The sequence below is a fragment of the Artemia franciscana genome, chromosome 17 (genome assembly GCF_032884065.1).
Source record: "Artemia franciscana chromosome 17, ASM3288406v1, whole genome shotgun sequence".
Taxonomy (NCBI): domain Eukaryota; kingdom Metazoa; phylum Arthropoda; class Branchiopoda; order Anostraca; family Artemiidae; genus Artemia; species Artemia franciscana.
The window spans coordinates 29,006,217-29,025,264 of record NC_088879.1 but is presented as its reverse complement, the minus strand read 5'-3'; the positions used below and the strand labels follow the sequence as shown (position 1 = coordinate 29,025,264).

Genomic DNA, 19,048 nt, shown 5'->3' with positions numbered 1-19,048 from the left:
TGAAGTAGTGGTAGTAGTAGTAATAGCAGTAGTAGTAAAAGGGCTCTTACGTAGTCACTATTTTAACTAAATGCTACTATTTTTAAAGCTGGTCGCTATTTGTCACTGTTTTCGAGAAAGGGTCATTTTTTTTGTGGAAACTGCTCAGTTTTTTTTTTCAAGAATTTGTGCGTTCAGACCAGTGTAAACCCATTTAGAGTGAAATGGCTTGAGAAAAGGCCATCTTTCGTTCTTGCTTCACGGCTTTCGCTTTTAGAGGCTGTCCCCAAGAATATAGCTGGTCTCAATTCATGTGCTGCTTGTGGACAGACATAATATTGGCAGCTGGCAAGGTAAGTACCAATATTTGATTTTCGAAAAATATAGTAAGGCTACAGCGCTGCTCTTCGTCTCTAATTGGTGTAGGTTCAACAACTATAGACTTTGCTGTCGCTGCAGCATAAATGGCTGAGGTCTGTCTTCTTTTATCCCTTGGAAGTGCTATTCTGTTTCCTGTTTTAATTTTATGTAAAGCTTGTGCATGTAACTGAGAGCAGCAAAAGGGATTGACAACCCTTGCTGCTGTTGTCCGAGATTAGGCTATTAGCTGATATCCTTCAGATAGAGACAGATATAGATCAGCTTGCGTAGTATATTCGAAGTAATTCTAATTTGGATCCCATTTGTCTTCTTCTCATGACCTGTTCCATATTCACAAACGTCGATGTTTTGGGATATCTAATCCCTCATCAAGTGCAAAACTTTCTAAGAGTTATTACATTTGTAACCTTGATGCATGTAAAGATTGCAATTTTCGCGGAAATTAGGCTTTTATGGATCAAACATGTGATAAAGTAAATAGTTTTTGATTTTACGTGAAATTGAGCTTATTTTTATTTTATTTTCTCTTTTCAATAGCTTCATACTGAAATGAAACCTGTACAATGGAGAAGTGCAACTTTTGGAAGGAATAGGTGTCAAAAGACGATTCCACAGTCTCACTTGCCCTTCGTTGTTTTTTTGTTTTTTGTTTTTTTAATGACAACACTTTGAAAGCTAAACTTATCTTGGCGCTGAAAACGGTCTTGTTAAATTTTACAGTTGTATCTTATGATGGTAGTGCAACTACGTTCAAAGCTATGTTTGAGAATAGAATGGGCAAGGATTTTGTTTTTGGAGCTGATAAACTTTCATTTATCATAACTGACGCTTTGTCGCCTCACTTTAGGAAGATGATCTTGGGTGATCAAGATGGTTCCAACTACTTTATCGAATTTGATAAGACGACAAACGAAGCTAGTAAGAAAAAGCTTCAGAATCGAGTCAAATTTTGGTCTGGGAAAGTGAACAGGGTTTTCAGTCATCATTTAGCCACTTATTTCAATGGTGACACAAAAGCAGGAAATTTAAAATCTAAACTTGTGAAGGCAATTGATGGATTCATGTCCTGTGGTGGCGCAGTGGTTTTGACCTTAGCTTGGTAATACGGGACCCAGAGATCGAATCACGCTGCAGGAATGCACTGCAGGGCCGACGCAGGGAGTTTAGAAGACCTTAGAGGGACCTTTAAAGAGAATTCTTATGATAGGGAGTGCCTGCTCTTGTGTTAATAAAAAAAAGTTTGATGCGTGATGAATAGTGAAAAAGTTACAGCTATGAACGTGGAGTTGTAATTTGTTGAGGACAGTGCTGAGTACTTCACAGAGTTTACTGAGAAATTTCAGCTAAAAAATTGATCTTGTCTGTGAAGATAAGGGAGTTCATGATAGTGCTTTCTGGACGTATATTGAACAAAAAGGTTGCTCAAGCAATGGCTAAGAAGCTATATGCTAAACTTCTTGATGATATGTTAAATATGACAAGCCTAGCGGACATTGTTTTGTCTTATGATTACCTGAAAGATGTTCAAGAACATAATAAGAAATCTCTCTTGATGAGGGTTAGGGACACTTCAGGGCTTCAGTTTCCTTCTTGCTAAAAGACATAACCTCGAACAGAGACCCTGCCACACTCCTGAAACGATTCAGACACGCTCATCCCACAGAGAGAAAAAAAGCTTGAAATTCGAAAGATGTTGATTTAATAGCTAAGAAATTGCAATTTGGTGTCTTAAAATTAGAAATTCAGATGATAAATAGAAGGTCACACAGCTTTAGAAGGATTCAGCCTTGGTAGTTAAGACTAGAATTGATTAAATTTTTACCTTTATAATATTTAATATTGGACGAGTTTTTCTGTGTTGTTAAGAATCGTTTAGGGAAATATAAGTAACCAAACTTTGCAAGCGTTGTGAAAGTTGTTTTTCAAAGTCCTAGTCATTCTGTTTATCCTCTTTGCAAATGTTGAGAGGGGCTTGTCACTATCACGAAAGATTGTGTCTGAACAGAAAGCAGCAATGGGAGAAGGAATGTTGAATGCAAAGCTGACATCTGCAGAAGGGTTAAAAATGATTGGAGGTAAGCCCAAGAACGTTCCTATCACACCCGATCTGATATAGCTTGCACGGGAGCTCAAGCCAGTTAGCTGAACAATCTTGAAATTCAGCGCGAACGCGAGAAAGCTGCAAAAAGAAAAAACATTGAATATACAGGCAGGCCTACTAACACAACAATGAAGATGTGCGTCAAAACGAAAGTTTTCCGACAGTTTGTTAAAAGAGGAAGTTGATAGATTAAACAAAGGAGTTGACTTTAATAATCTGGAAGTAATCACTGTCACCAGGACTATCCTGGAAAGTTTAGGGCAGGAAGAGATGATCTGAACTGTCATATCATAGATATTGCAGTTACAGAAAAAAGATTGCTAACATTCACACACAAGAAAAAACTCTCATCAAATTGCTACTGAAAAAGCAGCCAACGAAGAACTTATCTCATGTTCGGTGACACTGTTTAGTTTGATCCATGTATCGGAATGTTGTTGTTGTTTTTATCGTGCCCATCAAAGGCTCCTATTTTTCTGTTATCCATTGTACCTTTATATGCGAAATAAATAGAAATAAACAATAAAGAGAAGCAAAATGAAATGTAACGATTTAGGAATGATGGATAACATTTTCGAGCATTCAAAAAAGTGCTTGTATACTAATATTATTTTTTCATTTTTTTCGTGCCACAAGTCACATTTTCAACCTTTTTAGAAGGAAAAAGTGCATTGGAGTCCTGCAGTACTAGTAGCACTAGTAAATGTAGCAAAGGTGGTAGCATTAATAGTAGAGTGCTCTTATTGCCTTTTGGTCAGACAATCATCTCCTTTTAGCATTCTCTTAAAGCTCCAACTCGATGCCCAAATATATTCTTGAGATGCACTCTTTTGACAATGTACATGCATTTAGTAACTTCTGATTTAATTTAAATTTTCCCTGAAAATTGTAAATTGATTAGTGTCACTCAAGTAGTGGTGGTAGTAGTAGTAGTAGGGTAGCTGCAGTAGTAGTGGTAGCATGCAAATATTGCCTTTTGGGTCACCTTTCTGATCTTTTTGATAGTTTTGAAAATTTCAAATTAATATATTCTGTCATTCCCGATTTATGCCCTTTTGACAATATGGCCTTCCTCTTTTTTAGAAAGCACACTTCAAAGCACATACCTTTCTCAATGCCATAAACTATATGTAAACAACGAACGAATTGCCCCGAGGACTGAGGGGAGGTTGGCATTTTCCAAAGACATTATTGCTGGATCTTTCAACAATGCTGAAAAAAAACAGCTCTCTTAGAAATTTGATGTGTTTCGGTAATGATAGGCTTAGGGAGGGGGAATGGTTGCCCTCCATTCACATTTGACTCTTAAGAAGGGCACTAAATTTCAACGTCTAATCAAATAATCTGATCAGAAGTTTATATGACCACCCGTTCCATGAAATCTTATATGCCCAGGGGAAAAACTCACAACCCTTGTCCCTGGGCCTTGGGAGGTTGTGTCAGCCCTGAAGACATTGTTATATGTTCTTTGGACTATTGTGAACAAAATGGCTTCCCCACAATTTTTATCGCATGCGATGGGAGAAAAGAGGATGTTAGGAAAGGGGGATAGTTACGTTCAATCAGTTCTGACTCTTAAAAGGGAACAAGAACTATACATTTCGAATCAAATGAGCCTCCTCTAAGGTTCACACGACCAGTTCTTCCATAAAAAACTTTATATGTCCCCATGGCAGAACTAGCAACCATTACTCCTTGATTATGGAAGGTTGTGTCAACCCTAAAGTCCATGCTTTGTGATATTTGCACTATTTTTTGAACAAATGGCTATGTCAACATTTCTGTCAGATGCACTTCAGGAAACCTATACGACCACCCTTTACATAAAAACCTTATATACCCAAAAAATAACTTACAACTCTTATCCTGAGGCTATGGGCGGGTGTCTTGCTCAAAGACCCAATTTCTGAACCTTTGAACTACGATGAATCTATCTCAAGTTTGTGTTTGGATGTGTCTGAGGAAATAATGGGCGTGGGGGGGGGCTAGTCTCCCTTTAATCAGTTTCGACTATCAAAAAGAACACTAGTCCTCTCAATTTTTAATCGAACAAACCCTTTTCGATGTTTTTACGACAATTTTTTTCGTACCAAGTGCCCTGTTCTAAAAAAAAAACAAAAAAAAAAAAAAACAAATAAACAATACATTGTACCTACATCGCTCTTTACATCGCAGCACTATTGCACTACCTATGATATCTTCTTTTTATATTTCATAAAAATAATATACTTATGAAAATTACTAGAGGTTAATAAGAACAGAAAGTCATTCAAAAACTACATCTCATATCAAAAAGGGCATTCACTGAGAGACAGAGATCCTTTCAGTGAAATTTATTGAAAAACTTTTTTTATTTTAATTCACTGAGAGAGAGGCTTGCTCCCTGTCTTTTCTCTCTCTCTCTCTCTCTCTCTCTCTCTCTCTCTCTCTCTCTCTCTCTCTCTCTCTCTCTCTCTCTCTCTCTCTCTCTCTCTCTCTCTTCTCTCTCTCTCTCTCTCTCTCTCTCTCTCTCTCTCTCTCTCTCTCTCTCTCTCTCTCTCTCTCTCTCTCTCTCTCTCTCTCTCTCTCTCTCTCTCTCTCTCTCTTCTTTTAATCCATATTGATAATCACATTCAAATTTTAGTCAGCAAGACAATGGATGAACTTCTGCTTGTTTGGAAACCACAAAATCCTGTCACATTACATGCAGAAGCAAAGATGCCACAATTTGAAATCGATCGACTGAACACTTCAGAGTGCTACGATTCTTTCCAGCTTGGGCATATGGGTGAGTCACAAACTTGTCTTATATAGGGACCGCCAGAAACGTTCAGGTTGGTAATGCCGGTGGATTCTGTCTTTACATTAGAAGGTGAATTTCAGGGGCTAGCAACCCTCCAGATGGGAACTTGTGTTTTTCTCAAGAAAAACTCCTAGTTGACATGCATATGATAAGGGCTGGATAAAGGGTAATTGAAGCAATTGGGCCAAATTAGGTCCTGCATTTGAAAGGACCCCGTGTCATTATATATTATAATATATAACTTACAATATAGAAAACTAATATCTGTAAAAGTTCATGTTAATTTATTGATTTTATTCGCGATAGTCCCATATTAGAGATATTTTGCACTGCGTAAGTGAACTACTTTACGAACGTAAACTACTTAGCAGGTATGTTTTATTCAAATATTGAAATATATTGAGAGGGCATCACCAAAAAAAATGTAATCGGCCCCGCACCTATTCGATTCGGGCCTCCGTATGATTTTTTTTGGAAACTCAAATCCAATGAGTAGTCCCCCCCACCAAATAATTTGGAGAAAAAATTATTTGGGGGACACCCTGTTTCGTTATTATTTTTTTTCTAATGAAAGAACAACCCAAAGTGCACTTTTTAGGTGCCACTTGGCACTCTATGATTGCCTCATTAAATTGAATTTATAAATAGCAACCAAGTAGGGGAGATGGGGGTGAAACCGTACGGTTTTAGGTTTTTGACCCCTATTAGATGTTCTTCTAAAGATACAAACTTTGTTCTTACATGTACAGAAAGCTTATTTTTTCATCTCTCTTAGGAATTTTTTTCAATGACTTCCATCAAGTCGTTTCTCAGTGAGACCCTAAAACATATGACCTCTTAAAGTATCCAAAGTCACCCCTACCGTGGGGCAACTTCGGACACTTAAGGGGCAGTTTCGGACATCTATAGTTAACGATTCACACAGTGTATTCAGAAAATATAAAAGTAGTAGAATTAACTGGAATATCAAAAGAACTCAAAAGGCATTTCACATCATTATTTTATGGCATATCGAGACAAGTCACACCCCAATACAAGGCCTTTGACTGCTCGCCCTGTCCCTCCTGCAGTAAAAGGAGTAGGCAACCTCATAATTGTATCATTAAAATCAGTTTCTGCACAATCGGGACATTCTGGGAAGATAAACTTTTCACTTGATTTGCGGAGGTAGTTTCTTTTAGCTAATCTGCCACTCACCTCTTCAATCTGACCAACATAGTAAACTGCGGAGTTTGGTTTCTTTCCCATCATAAACCTCACAAGGACAAAATTTCCTGGAGAAAATTCTTCGTTAGTCTGAAGTTCACTGACACTTCCAATGTGCAAAGACTCATCATCCGAATCGTCTATTAGCTGCATATCTTTGTCTGAAATGCTATCTTCAGCCTCTTCGTCAATGGATGAAACCTTGGACTTCTTCAATGACTCCGATTTCAAGGACTTATCTGGTTTACGTTTAGTAACCCTTTTTTTAGTTTTCTTGTCAAGCTTTGCCTGACCCTCTGCTTCAGGGGATTCCTTCTCTGGAGTATCTGTCAAAATCCTAGTTTTCCCTATCTTGTGCTTTTTTCGGGAACCCATTTGCATTCTTGCTTTTGGATATGGTCTTATGCTTTCAGGAGTTATAGGCAGGTTTGGTGTGTCCTTTGGTTGATCCACCAAGACAGGAGCAGAAGAATGAACTGAACCAGGGTGAGGATCATCCTTAGTAGAATCTGTGTGATTCTGTTCTGCTGGGTCAGGGCGGTTTGTCTCTTCAGCTGGTAGAAAATCGACTTCTGTGAAGACATTCGGATTCAAAGGCCAAATTCCTCTCTTTTCGAAACCAGCTGTGATGTTATGAGGGTTCAGCTTTTCTAGATAGGGCTGCTTGCACAACTTTGCTATTTCGTGTATTGAAATCCTTCGACCTGGATTTATCTGCAACCAAGTGTCGAAGGACTCCCTGATGGCATGTTTGAATGGTGCATAAGCCGAAACATCAAGGGGCTGGATGCGATGAGAGCAATGGGGAGGAAAGGTCAGAAGATGAATGCCATTATCTTTGCACAAGGAAACTACTTCAATTGAAATGTGGCTTTTATGATCGCCGAACAAGAGCAAAACAGGATCCTCTTTGCTGGGTTTAACTTCTTTCTGGGATTGCTGCAATGAACAAAGGAAATTCTCCGAGGTCATCCATCCACTGCGATGGGCTAAGCCAATGCATCCTGGTAGTCCATCTCGATACATTCTCTCGGGAACCTTGACTCTTGGAAAAACAAACACTGGTGGAATAGTCTGACCAGTTGCAGACACAAAGCACAGCATTGTGGTATTTTCCTCTCTTTCTAACGACACGGTCTGTGCCACTTGTTTTGCCCCCTTTTTAGCAATCATCTTTGGAGCCTGAACAACTGTGGGCACTCCTGTTTCGTCGCAGTTCCGAATCCTACCAGGAGGAAAATGGAACTTGCTATACAGTCCCGGAAGATTACGGAAGAAGGCACCAATTACAGTGGCATTGAAGCCGGCAGCACGAGCCTGGCTTGTGTTTTCGGGCTTTCTAATGGACAAACTGGCGTTACGCTTCATAAATCCTTTGAACCAGTCGACTCATGCTCTTTCATTCAGCTCCCAACTTGGTGGGAATTTTTGAGCTTCAGAGTTGTTGCCCATTGGTAGGCTAACTTTCTTGTTGCATTTGGAATTAGTCCGTGGTTCAAAATTGAGCAGTTTTCGAGGTATATAGTGAGTTCTCTCTCTTGTTTGGGAGTAAAGACGAACTTATAACTCTCCTGAAAACTATCATTATCATTGTTTGCACTTGGGCTACCCTTTTCAAGATCTTGCATTTTACTCTTGCAGCGTTTCACGGCATCCACAAGGGTAGACTTCTTCAAAGAAAATTCTTCCGCGGCTGATCAGAAAGATGAATTCTCATTTATGACTTGTCTCACAGCACGCTTCAGTAATTCTGGATCTGGGGGGCCACCCCCTTTTCGAATATAGGTGCGAACCATAAGTAAAAGAAAAATTTTCCTGTGGTGGTGCAGTGGATTTTACCTTACCTTGGTAATACGGGACCCAGAGATCGAATCACGCTGCAGGAATGCACTGCAGGGCCGACGCAGGGACCTCAGTAGTCAAGAAGCGTCGTTAATTCTTAAATAAAAAATAATAAAAGAAAAATCTAAAATGTCAAAGACGGAAAGAAGCCTATATGTCCTCATATTGTAAATAAACTTAATTTAGCAGAAACGCCCCAAAGTTTCGTGAGCTGATTTTCTTTGAAAAAATATATTTCAAAAATAGTTCTTTGCACGGGTGTCTGGATTGATGAATAATATATTTTAGTATATATTTTGCTGTGGTATTCTCACGCTGGGGTGAACTCCTCTGTTATCTCCTATCTTGTATGTTTTTCTATGACGAGATGTTGTGTGTTTTTTTTATGCATTTGTACTGTCCCAGCATTACGAGCTCTGCTCTCTGTTGGGGATAAAATTGTTTTTTGTTTTTTGTTGTTTTTTTTAAGTTGGATTTAATAAATTCATATTCCTAGTCTATAATAAAATTGAAATACTTGGTAATTTCCTAGCTCTAGCTAATTCCAATTCCAGACTCGGAGATCCTTCCATCAGCATGGGGCGAAACCGGACACCTCGAAATGTGTCCGGAATCGCCCCCAAAAAACTGTCCGGAGTCACCCCTTATTGACGCCATTTTGAAATTTAACCTTTTTTTGGAAACCGCCAAACATTTATTGATGAAAATTACGAGGAAAATACTGGAAACATACCTCTTATGATTCTTCTAACTTACGACCCTATAGCTACAATAACTTGAAAAATATTCGACGAGGACTACAGGTGTTAAAATTTCCAGAGAGTATATAAAAACTTATTTACCTCTTATCTCAGTGGTCTTTGGTATCAAATGTTCAAAACCTCCGCCTAATGTGCGCTACATGAATGCCATCAAGCAGCGATTTTCTGAATGGATTAGTTCAAAGACTTCGGATGAGATGTCCAACGGACGGTTTCGCCCCCGTACGATGATGTCCATGTCACCTGTGCTTAAATATACCAAAATATAAGATATAAGAATTAGCCTTCATGAATCCTTAAACATCTCTCTGTGGTGTCCCAGTGCCTTAATAGTGACGAAGAAAACTATAAGGACATATCACTGCTGCCCATGTAAAAAAGTGGCTTTTTCTTGTTGTTCAGTGAAGGGGGTTGTAATTTTTCTCTACAATGTTTCAACAATGGGAATTTAAAGGATGTACTTTCGGATTTAAGATATCATTTTCAAATAACATTCAACTGAATGACGCAAAGCAAGGGGCTATTGGACGATGCCTAGTTCAACCGTGAGATTTAGTCTACGATTATGGGAGCGGGAGTTGAAGGAAGTGGAGGGTTATATTAACTTCAATATTAACGGTAAAGCTGGCAAAAAAGCTGCGTTTATTAAACTCACCATCACCGACCCAAAATCTTGTTTAAACTACACCACTGTCGTCTGCAGCAACTCATCTCCGAGACCCTTAGTGAAAGCTGAGTCCACTGCTTAATTTATGTTTGTTTGATGCATTGCCAGTGTTTATTTACGTAATCTGTAATGTTCTATGGATTTAACCGAGTAACGTATTTGCAAATTGCAACTTTTCTTCATTATCGCTTGAGGGAAAATGTCCTATTGAAGAAACAGGGCTATTTGAGCGCATGTACACGTGGTCCCAGGATTGGGACAGATAAGTGGCTACGTATTCTGTAAATTATTAATTCAGAATAAGCGTGTCCGTAGGCTCAGCAATGTAAGATGGCCAAACTTTCGGTTCCATAACCAAAAAACAGCTTTTTCCAGCTCTCATCTTTTAGTGTGTCCTATAAAGTTATTAAAAATATATTTTTGTATCAAGCTTTTGGTTATAACAGGCTAATTAAACCAACAAAAGGCAGAGCTCCTTACCATATTTCTTTGGCTCAGAATCAACTTAAAAAAGCAACGGAAAGTGGAACAAGAAGAGAAAGGTATTGAAAAGGGGTTTGGTCTCCATCTACTTCTTCTTATAGTAACACAGTAACAGAGAGTGAAGAGAATCTTAACAGTGAAAGCAACTCAACTTTGATCAAATTAATGAACAAACGTGATCCACTTAATGGTCCTACTTCAGCTTTGGCTCATATCTGTGATGGTCCATTTCAACAAAGAACTTGGTTTTCCCTTAGACTAATGGAAGAAAATTTCGAAAAAAAAAATCATCAGAGTTTTCCGACATCTTTAAAAAACCCATTTAAGCTTGTATTTCTCACAAGTTTTCCAACACCTCTTTTCCCACCAGTGGTTATAGAGGATGTGCCATAGAAAAGAATGTGCCATGGTGCGGCATTGCGATTCTTGAGACTGAAAAACCCAGCATGTAGTTTTTGATGATGCCAAATCGAATGGCTATCTCAGAATTTTCACTAGATTGAAAATGTTCAGCAAAATAAAACTAATATCTGCAAATGAGCAAAAACAGACATTTAGAATCATGAAAAACTCTTGTGCATCTTGAGAACCAATTAAGACTCAGGGAAATGGATTGTGTATTAATCTTAATTTCAAGAAAAGCCCTGACATAAAACCTAGTAAGGGAGGTAGTACCCCCCCCCCCTCTCTCTTGGGAAATTATAAGATATGATAAACTTTTCTTTAAAACCTAAACGCTTCTATATTCGCCTCTCCTTGTCCTCAAATCTATTTGAAACCAAGTCGGTACGTAGAAGGCTTAAATTTATCTGGTTTTCAGATTACGCTTCATGATATGATGTATTTATTTAACCTCAACGACATTTTACATTCAAAATCAATCCGATTCACCCTTAAACCAAATGGTTGACAAATCAGGCAAACAAACATGTACATATGGTATCATTTAAATTCACTATAACAAGAAAGAAAGAAATAAACAAAATGAGGAAACAATATAAGATATGTAAAATAAAAATAATACAATGGGGGTAGCAGCTATATACCATATCCATACTACGGGATCACACTAACCATCCAACAAGTAATTACATGTTAATTTAAATTGAATCAAATCTCCTCCAAAACAAACAAATTTAAAATTCATACTTACTTAATAAGTTTTTTTTCAGTTTTGCTTTAAATCACTAAAAATTTGTATCTTCTTCATTTCATTTTCCAAACTATTCTATAATTGTAAGCCCTTCATAATAAAGGAAAACGTGGACCTAACAGACACAACTAATGGAGTATAATAATTATTCCTACCCTATATTTGTTGTCGATGGACGACTACAAAATAGACAATTAAAACATTCTGGCAGTAGGTTGATATCATGCTTTTACATATGCGTTAATATCTAATAATGATGAAGACCTGCCGCTGACAATATGCTAAGATCCTTATAAACTTCTTGAAGTGATTTTCTCTCTGATTTACTTAATAATACTCTAATAATCCGCCGAATAATCACTCTAACTGTTTTGAATAATCCACACAGGATTAAAAATTGAAGAAAATGTACCCAAACATTAGCACAGCCAACGTGTTATTCTTTACTTATAACAGATTAGATGGCGAATCAGCAACTTCAATTATATCTGCCAGTGAAAATTAAACTAAATCTATCTGGCACTTATATATTCACCTCTATTTGTCTTCAAATCTATTTCAAACTAAGTGTTTTTTATTTTAATGAAGATACTACTGCCTATGAACACATTAGAAGCCTATGACACTCAATGGCTGACATGCTGCACCCTCTGGCAACAATTACCACAAATATGGCCTTTTTCGAGCCTTTTCCTGCGAAACATCCGTAAAAATAGAATCAATTGTTTAACTTAATGAAAAAATCTCAATAACTTTCCTTCTGATGACTCCTGAATTTTGAGGCCAGCTTGGCACAATCTATCAGCCTGATCACTCCTTCTGGTGCACAATATCACGCAAAAGGCTTTCTAAATCTTTCTTCCCTTTAAAATATAACCAGATAAACTAAAAATTACTATTGTTTTTACTTCAACAGCGGGAACTTGCCAATTCATTGTTATTTCCATGCCAATTCATTGTTATATTTCCATGTTCCATGGCAAATCCCAGCCAATGACACTAAATGGCTGACACACGGCATCCTCTGGCAAATATTATCACAGATATGGCAAATTTCGAGCATTTTCTTGCAAAAATATATGTTTACACTAGAATCAGTCGCTAAAACCTACTGAAAAGCCTTCAACAATTTTCCCTCTGATGATTCCTGGAAATTGAGACCAGCTTGGCATAATCTATCAGCCAGTTGACACCCTCTAGCCTGCAGTATCACACTTAAGGGTTTTTCAACCGCCCCGAAAAAAATTACTTTGTAGACTAAAAATTACTTTGTAGACCATTGGATTTGAACATAGGTAACTTGCCGTTTCATTGTTAGATTGCGATGTTCCATGGCAATTCCCAGTCTATGACTCTTAATAAATGTCACAAGGCACCCTTTGTAAAGCATTATCACACAAATGGTTTTAGGGCATTGTGTTGCAAAAATATCCGTTTACACTAGAATCGATCATTTAAACGTACTAAAAATTTCACAATAGTGTTTTTTCGAATGAATCCTGGCAATAAAAACCAGCGTGGAACAATCTACAACCCTGAAGATAGCCTTTGGCACAAATTATCACACCTAAGAATTTTAACCATTTTCCCCATAGATAAAACTCTACAAACTAAAAATGACCAAAGTTTTATTTAAACAGCAGAAACTTGACATTTCATTGTTAGATTGCGTTGTTCCATGGGAATTCCCAGCCTATGACAGTCAATGTCTAGCAAACGACACATCTGGAAACCATTATAACACATATGGCGTTTTTCGGCATTTTCCTGCAAAATATCCGTTTATAACTTTTCTGCTAATGAATCCTAGAAATAATGGTCAGCTTAGCCCAATCTATCAGCCTGAAGGCACCTTCTGGCGCATAGTATCACACCTAATGGTATTGCAACCTTTTTTCCTCACATAAATAACTTTTTAAACTAAAAACAACCATTGTTTTTAATTGGACAACGGAAATTTGACATTTTATTGTCAGATTGTGGTGTTCCATGGCAATTCGCAGCCTATGACACTCAATGACTGAAACATGGCACCCTCTGGCAACCATTATCACATATAGGGCATTTTTCGAACATTTTCCTCCAGAAATTTCTGTTTACACTAGAATTAATCGTTTTAACTTAATGAATATCCCAATAATATTTCTTCAGACGACTCCTCGAAATTGAGGCCAGAGTGTCGCAATCTATCAGCGGGATGACGCCTTTTCACACACATTATCACATTTGTGGTTTTTTCATTCTTTTTACTACAAAAATAACTTTACAATATAAAATGACCATTTATTTTATTTGAACAGCAGAAACCTGCCATTTCATTGTTATATTGCAATATTTCACGGCAATTCCCGGCCTATGACTCTAAATAGCTGTCACGTCGCACCCTCTGATAAACATTATGAAACATATGGCGTTCTTTGGACAAGTTCCTCCAAAAAGATCTGCCACACTAGAATCGATCGTTTAAACTTAAAGAAAACCCCCCAGTAACGTTTCTTCTGATGATTCCTGGCAATGGAGGCAAGCGTTGCACAATGTACCATCCAGCTGACACCCTCAGGCACATATTATCACACATAACGGTTTTCAAGCCTTTTTCGTTCAAAAATAACTTTAAAAATTAAAAATGACCATGGTTTTCTATTGAACAGCAGAAACTTACAAATTCATTTTTAAATTGCGATGTCTCATGGAAATGCCGAAGAGAATATGATAGTAAATAGAAGGGTAACAAGTGAATGCTTGGAAAAGCCGAAGAAGAACTTTTCGAGAGGACTCGTTGAAATTTCATGTCAAAATCTACTCTATGGTAGTAAACAACTTCTTGAACACATGTCATTATTTTTCTAATGATTATTACTCGAGATTTCATTTCAAATAGATTTTGTATTGGTGTAGCAATACCCGTTCTCAAACCAGGAAAGCCTCTCTCCTAGTGCTCTTGATATAGGCCCATTACTATATTGACTGCACTATGCATACTATTTGAGATTCTTATTCGTGACGAAACCAGAAGCAATGTTCGGTTCCTCTACACTTGTTTGGGTTCCAGGGATCACTCAGATGTAATCTTGCCGTTTATCCGCTAGTGCCTGTACAAACTGACGCGCAAAATAACGACATTTCTTTGGTTTTAGCAGCCCATGATAATTCAGCTAAAAAGGCTATACCATAACTTAATCAAGATGAACTACGACTTTATGCCTTCTTTCACAGCTTTAATAAAATGGATAATTCCTGCAATGGTTCTTTTGTTAAAAAATCTTTTACAAACCATGCATTTATAAAAATATTTCCGCCAAGGAAGGCATTACTAAGAAAATTATTTAAAAATCCACTTTGAATCAAGAGATCTTGACAAAAATAGGCTTCTTGACCTATCTTTTACTAACCCAAATTAAAAAAAAAACTGTTGACCAAAACAAAAGTCACCCTTGAGAATTGCTACTTCAAATCCGTTTAGAGGCTTTCTCTCTATAGGATTTACGTTGTCCCCTTGTTCAATTATAAAATTTGGCACTAATTGTTCAATCATAAAAAATTGACACTAATTTTACGTATTTATGTTTCAGGAAATTATAGTTGTCTTGTAGCAAAGTTTTATTTGCGTCGGTCCGTTGGCTATCACCTTGTTCAGAGCTATCTGCCCACAATTTTAATAGTTGTCATTTCTTGGGTTTCTTTCTGGATGGACGTCGATGCGGTACCTGCAAGAACAACTCTTGGAATCACTACTCTGCTAACCGTTTCTTCAAAGGCATCAAGTAAGTAGAACCTACTCTAATCTCTTGGTATACTTATGATGAAATTCACTGCGCCGTCAATGATGGTGATAATATATTAATCTTGTAAACTTTTTACAGTGCTAAAAAATTGAAGCATTATCTGAGGGAGTTATCATGTGTTCTTCTGGGGACAATCTCTGAGGGAGACTGTTCCGCAGATGTCTATTGCTGAAAATGCTTTTTTGATTTTATCATAAATTGTTTGAGCTGCAAAACCTTTTGTTCTGCTTTAATTATAGTTGGTATATGTGCATCTTTACCACCTAACCAATGACGTAAGACTACGTAAAGAGAAACTGAAGCTAATATTTATCTTGAATGATTTAACAAAAACGCTCCAGTTGGCTTTCGATCATCTCAAGATATAAAACTCTGTTTTCGCTTTACAGCTAGGCGACGGATTTATAGATTTTAGAAGATTTTTTTGGTTTTGTTTTTGGAAGGCGGTGAAATTGGACCGGCAATTTTGTGTTTGCAGGAAGGGTGGAATTTTGTTCTCGTCCTGTGTGCTTTTAAAATCATGTTCTTGTTGGCTTCTGATCATTTCAAGAGATTACAACCTGTTTTGTTTCACAGCTGGGTGACAGGGTTGTAACTCTCAGAAAAGAGTTTTTTGCGGGGGGAGGTGTAAGTGGACCTGCAATTTTTACTGGGGGAAAAGTGGAATTTATGTCGTTCAAGAACAGGTAGTAGTCGGAAATCGGTAACAGGTAGTAGTCGGAAATCGGTATTACCGACTCTCGGTGTCTCAACAAAGGAATCATAATGAAATATACAATTTTGCTACGTAGAACCGGGTGGATAGTTTGCAAAAATAATGCGTTCCATCCCACTGATAGTACCACCACTTTTACCCTTGGTTATATTCTGTTTAAAACCAAGAACATCTCTCAGATTGTCGCTGAGATGAATTTTATCATCCTTGGAGGGGAGCTAATGTAAAGCCTACCATATTCAATGGAACAGTTCAGATGGAATGCGTCATTCTTACGAGCAGACATTTTTCTAGTGATCGCAAGACAAAAATCATTCATGCCACCGTGTTCTTTGTATTTTATGATGATATATGGGTATATATCAAATTTAAATGACTTTAGCCATTCCTCTTCCTAACAATACGCTGGTCAATCGTTTGGACTAATTTGTATATCGTATGTACGATCTTTTATCAGCATATAATTTTTATTTTTCAGAAAACAATCAACAAGAGAAACTTCACCCTTTCCATCGAATTTGATTGCGGGATAGAGTTTTGTCCAAAACCCGATTTTTTATTCAAATCTTCATAAAGGGGATCAGTGACATTGGACATGAATGTCACATAAGAGACATTAGGCGTTGTGAACGGCTTCAGAGGCGATCCAATAATCAAAATTAGAGATGTATCCAAGCCAACGAACAAGAACTGTCTCTTACCCTTGCGAGTTCAGCTCTTTAATATCTTTTAAATCTGATACATTTCATTATTCATAGTCATAAAAACCGCCAAGAATCTCTTCATGTTTCATACTACGCAGGCAATACGTTACAGGTTTAGCGTGCAACACTTTTGACACATTAAAAACATCATCTGACTACAAATAATTCCTCTGTTCAAAATTATTACTAGTACGATTGATTTGAACTGTATCACCAACAATAAGTTTCTTCTTTTTTACTTGCCTGTCATTGGAATATTGTTTAAAACAAATTTCGAGGGCATTCTTACTTTGATGAAATTTAATAGGACTAAGATTGGAGGGGTATGGATGAAATCGTTGATTATAAATCAACATGAGTTTATGTAAGTTTTGAGTAAAAGCAGAAGTATTTTTCAATGTGCAATATCTCGAGATCAAAAGTCGTATAGCTATTGTCAAACCTTCAGGCAATACTTCCTTTGTCGGACAATGACTATGATAGAGTATGTTTTGATGTTTCAGCAAAACATTTTTTCCATGTGGATTAACAAATTTACCTCCCCGATCTGCTTGAATTTTCTATAGTAATCTTATTCAAATATAGATACAAGAGTTTCAGTATTTTAATCACCTTTCTTTGATCGAAATGAAACGGCATATGTCTAGTGACTAAAAACATTGATTGCAAGTGAAATATGCTTGTAGAGACTGTTTGACGCCTTTGAACTCCTTCTAGAGTCAAAAGATCGGCTTGTAATATATGAAGTGGGGAAACGACCTTTGTTTTACGATAATGACTAATATAATATCTATGTTTTCGATGAGTGTAGCTGGATTCACTTTTTTAATACTCTGCCACTAGCTTTTGTTCAGGTCCAGTGACTCGAGCCAGTTTGGTTGGGGATCTTAAACTTCCCACACCACCAATATTCTCAAAAACACGCTGCAAAACAGTGGGAATTTTTAACGTAAACGTATTCTGAAATGTTCACTGCCCTTTTGCTTACTAACAGGCGATACACTGATATTAAGACGCCTTTGACTGGTACCTTTTAATAGTGAACCATCAACACGACTTGGTGTGCTAGTATTTGCGGAAAAGTTTTAAAACATCTGTTGATATTTGACCATATTCCCTAGATAGGCCTTGCCGTGGATTATATGCTCATTCCTTTTGTCATCAATTTCCTTAAGTCCATTTTTAGCGAGATAGGTCAAGAGTATTTTATAATGCCCGCGATATGATTGAGATATTAGTTCTACAACAGCGGATAAAGCTTAAAGATAGAGATTGCAATGGCTTTATGTTCTTTACCATGATTCGAATTGACTGGATTGTAAACATCCGTGAGTTTAACTTTGATGTCTAATACCACCAGTGCAAGAGTGAATTCTGAAAAATTCTTGAACTATAAAATGGCGTTGTCACCCAAAACCGTGTCCACAGACTTGTATTCATGATGCTTACAATGCCTCAAGTGGTGTTCTAATTTTAATTCGAAATAGAATCCAGAAAAACACATTGCACAATAAGACGTCAAGTTGGTTTATTCCCTTGGCTTAAAACCCGACTAAGATTTGAAATTGGAAAAAAATGTCCCATTGAGTCGGTCTCTGTGGTAGACTCATAGAGAAGCCATAACTAGTGTTTCACCGATTCAATGGACGGAGCCCTAACTGAATATATTACCCCCTTTTTATCCTTACGCTCGCCCTCTTCAAATTCTGTGATGTACTGTAACACTGTAACACCGATTAAACCTCTCAAAATATTCCTCCCCTTAAGTTTTATAGAATATTGCCCCTTTAAAAAGTTAAAGCTTACTTTAGGAAAGTCTGCCCCCTCCTCACCTCAATTAACAGCCATTTCTCCAAAGGTGTCTTACTAGTATCTCTTTGCAGGAGCTTATGCCCTATAAGAAGAACTGCATACTTGAAGCACTTTAGACCAGTATCGAAACAAAAGTGTTGTACACCTTTACAACCCTTTAAATCTGGATTGTATTTTATCGATTCATTCCTCGCACCTCTTAAAACCAATGCCCTTTTTAAATTTAGTAATATTGACATCCAAACTCTCTATAAATAAAATTACTGAATCGCTTCTTATCTCATCGTAATTATCAACCTTATTAAAAATGCTACCCACCCAGTCTTAATAAAACACTCTCAAAATTATTCAAGTCCGGATGAAGTATCTGCATTTCCATTTGTAGGTAAAGGGGGTAAACCTCTCCTGATTTTTATTTGAAAAACAAAATTTGGGCGATAGGTGCTTTTATGCTGTCCTGACCTTCCACCTCCCGAATTATTTTTTAAGAAAGACTTGAATCTCTCCCACATGGGAGTGAACTATGTCAATAGGATCTGATTTAATATTACCAGCTGCAAGTGTTATAGGGGTCTCCAAACTAAGCTCTAAAAACGTGCCCCCTAATTATGATCACTGTGTGAGACGGGCACTGGATAATAATGTAATAGTAGGAGAGTAAAGGGTCTACTCGTCAT

The 19,048-nt window shown here is 37.3% G+C and overlaps 1 protein-coding gene across 3 annotated transcripts in view; it reads left to right on the top strand.

Moving 5' to 3' along the window:
- LOC136038117 (glycine receptor subunit alpha-2-like) overlaps positions 1–19,048 on the top strand; it is a 121,027-nt gene that overhangs the window by 55,141 nt on the left and 46,838 nt on the right. For all 3 annotated transcript variants that reach the window (XM_065721137.1, XM_065721138.1, XM_065721139.1), the window contains exons 6-7: positions 5,085–5,228; positions 14,928–15,119. In XM_065721137.1, the coding sequence (XP_065577209.1) occupies positions 5,085–5,228; positions 14,928–15,119 (336 nt within the window). The remainder of the gene's footprint in view (positions 1–5,084; positions 5,229–14,927; positions 15,120–19,048) is intronic.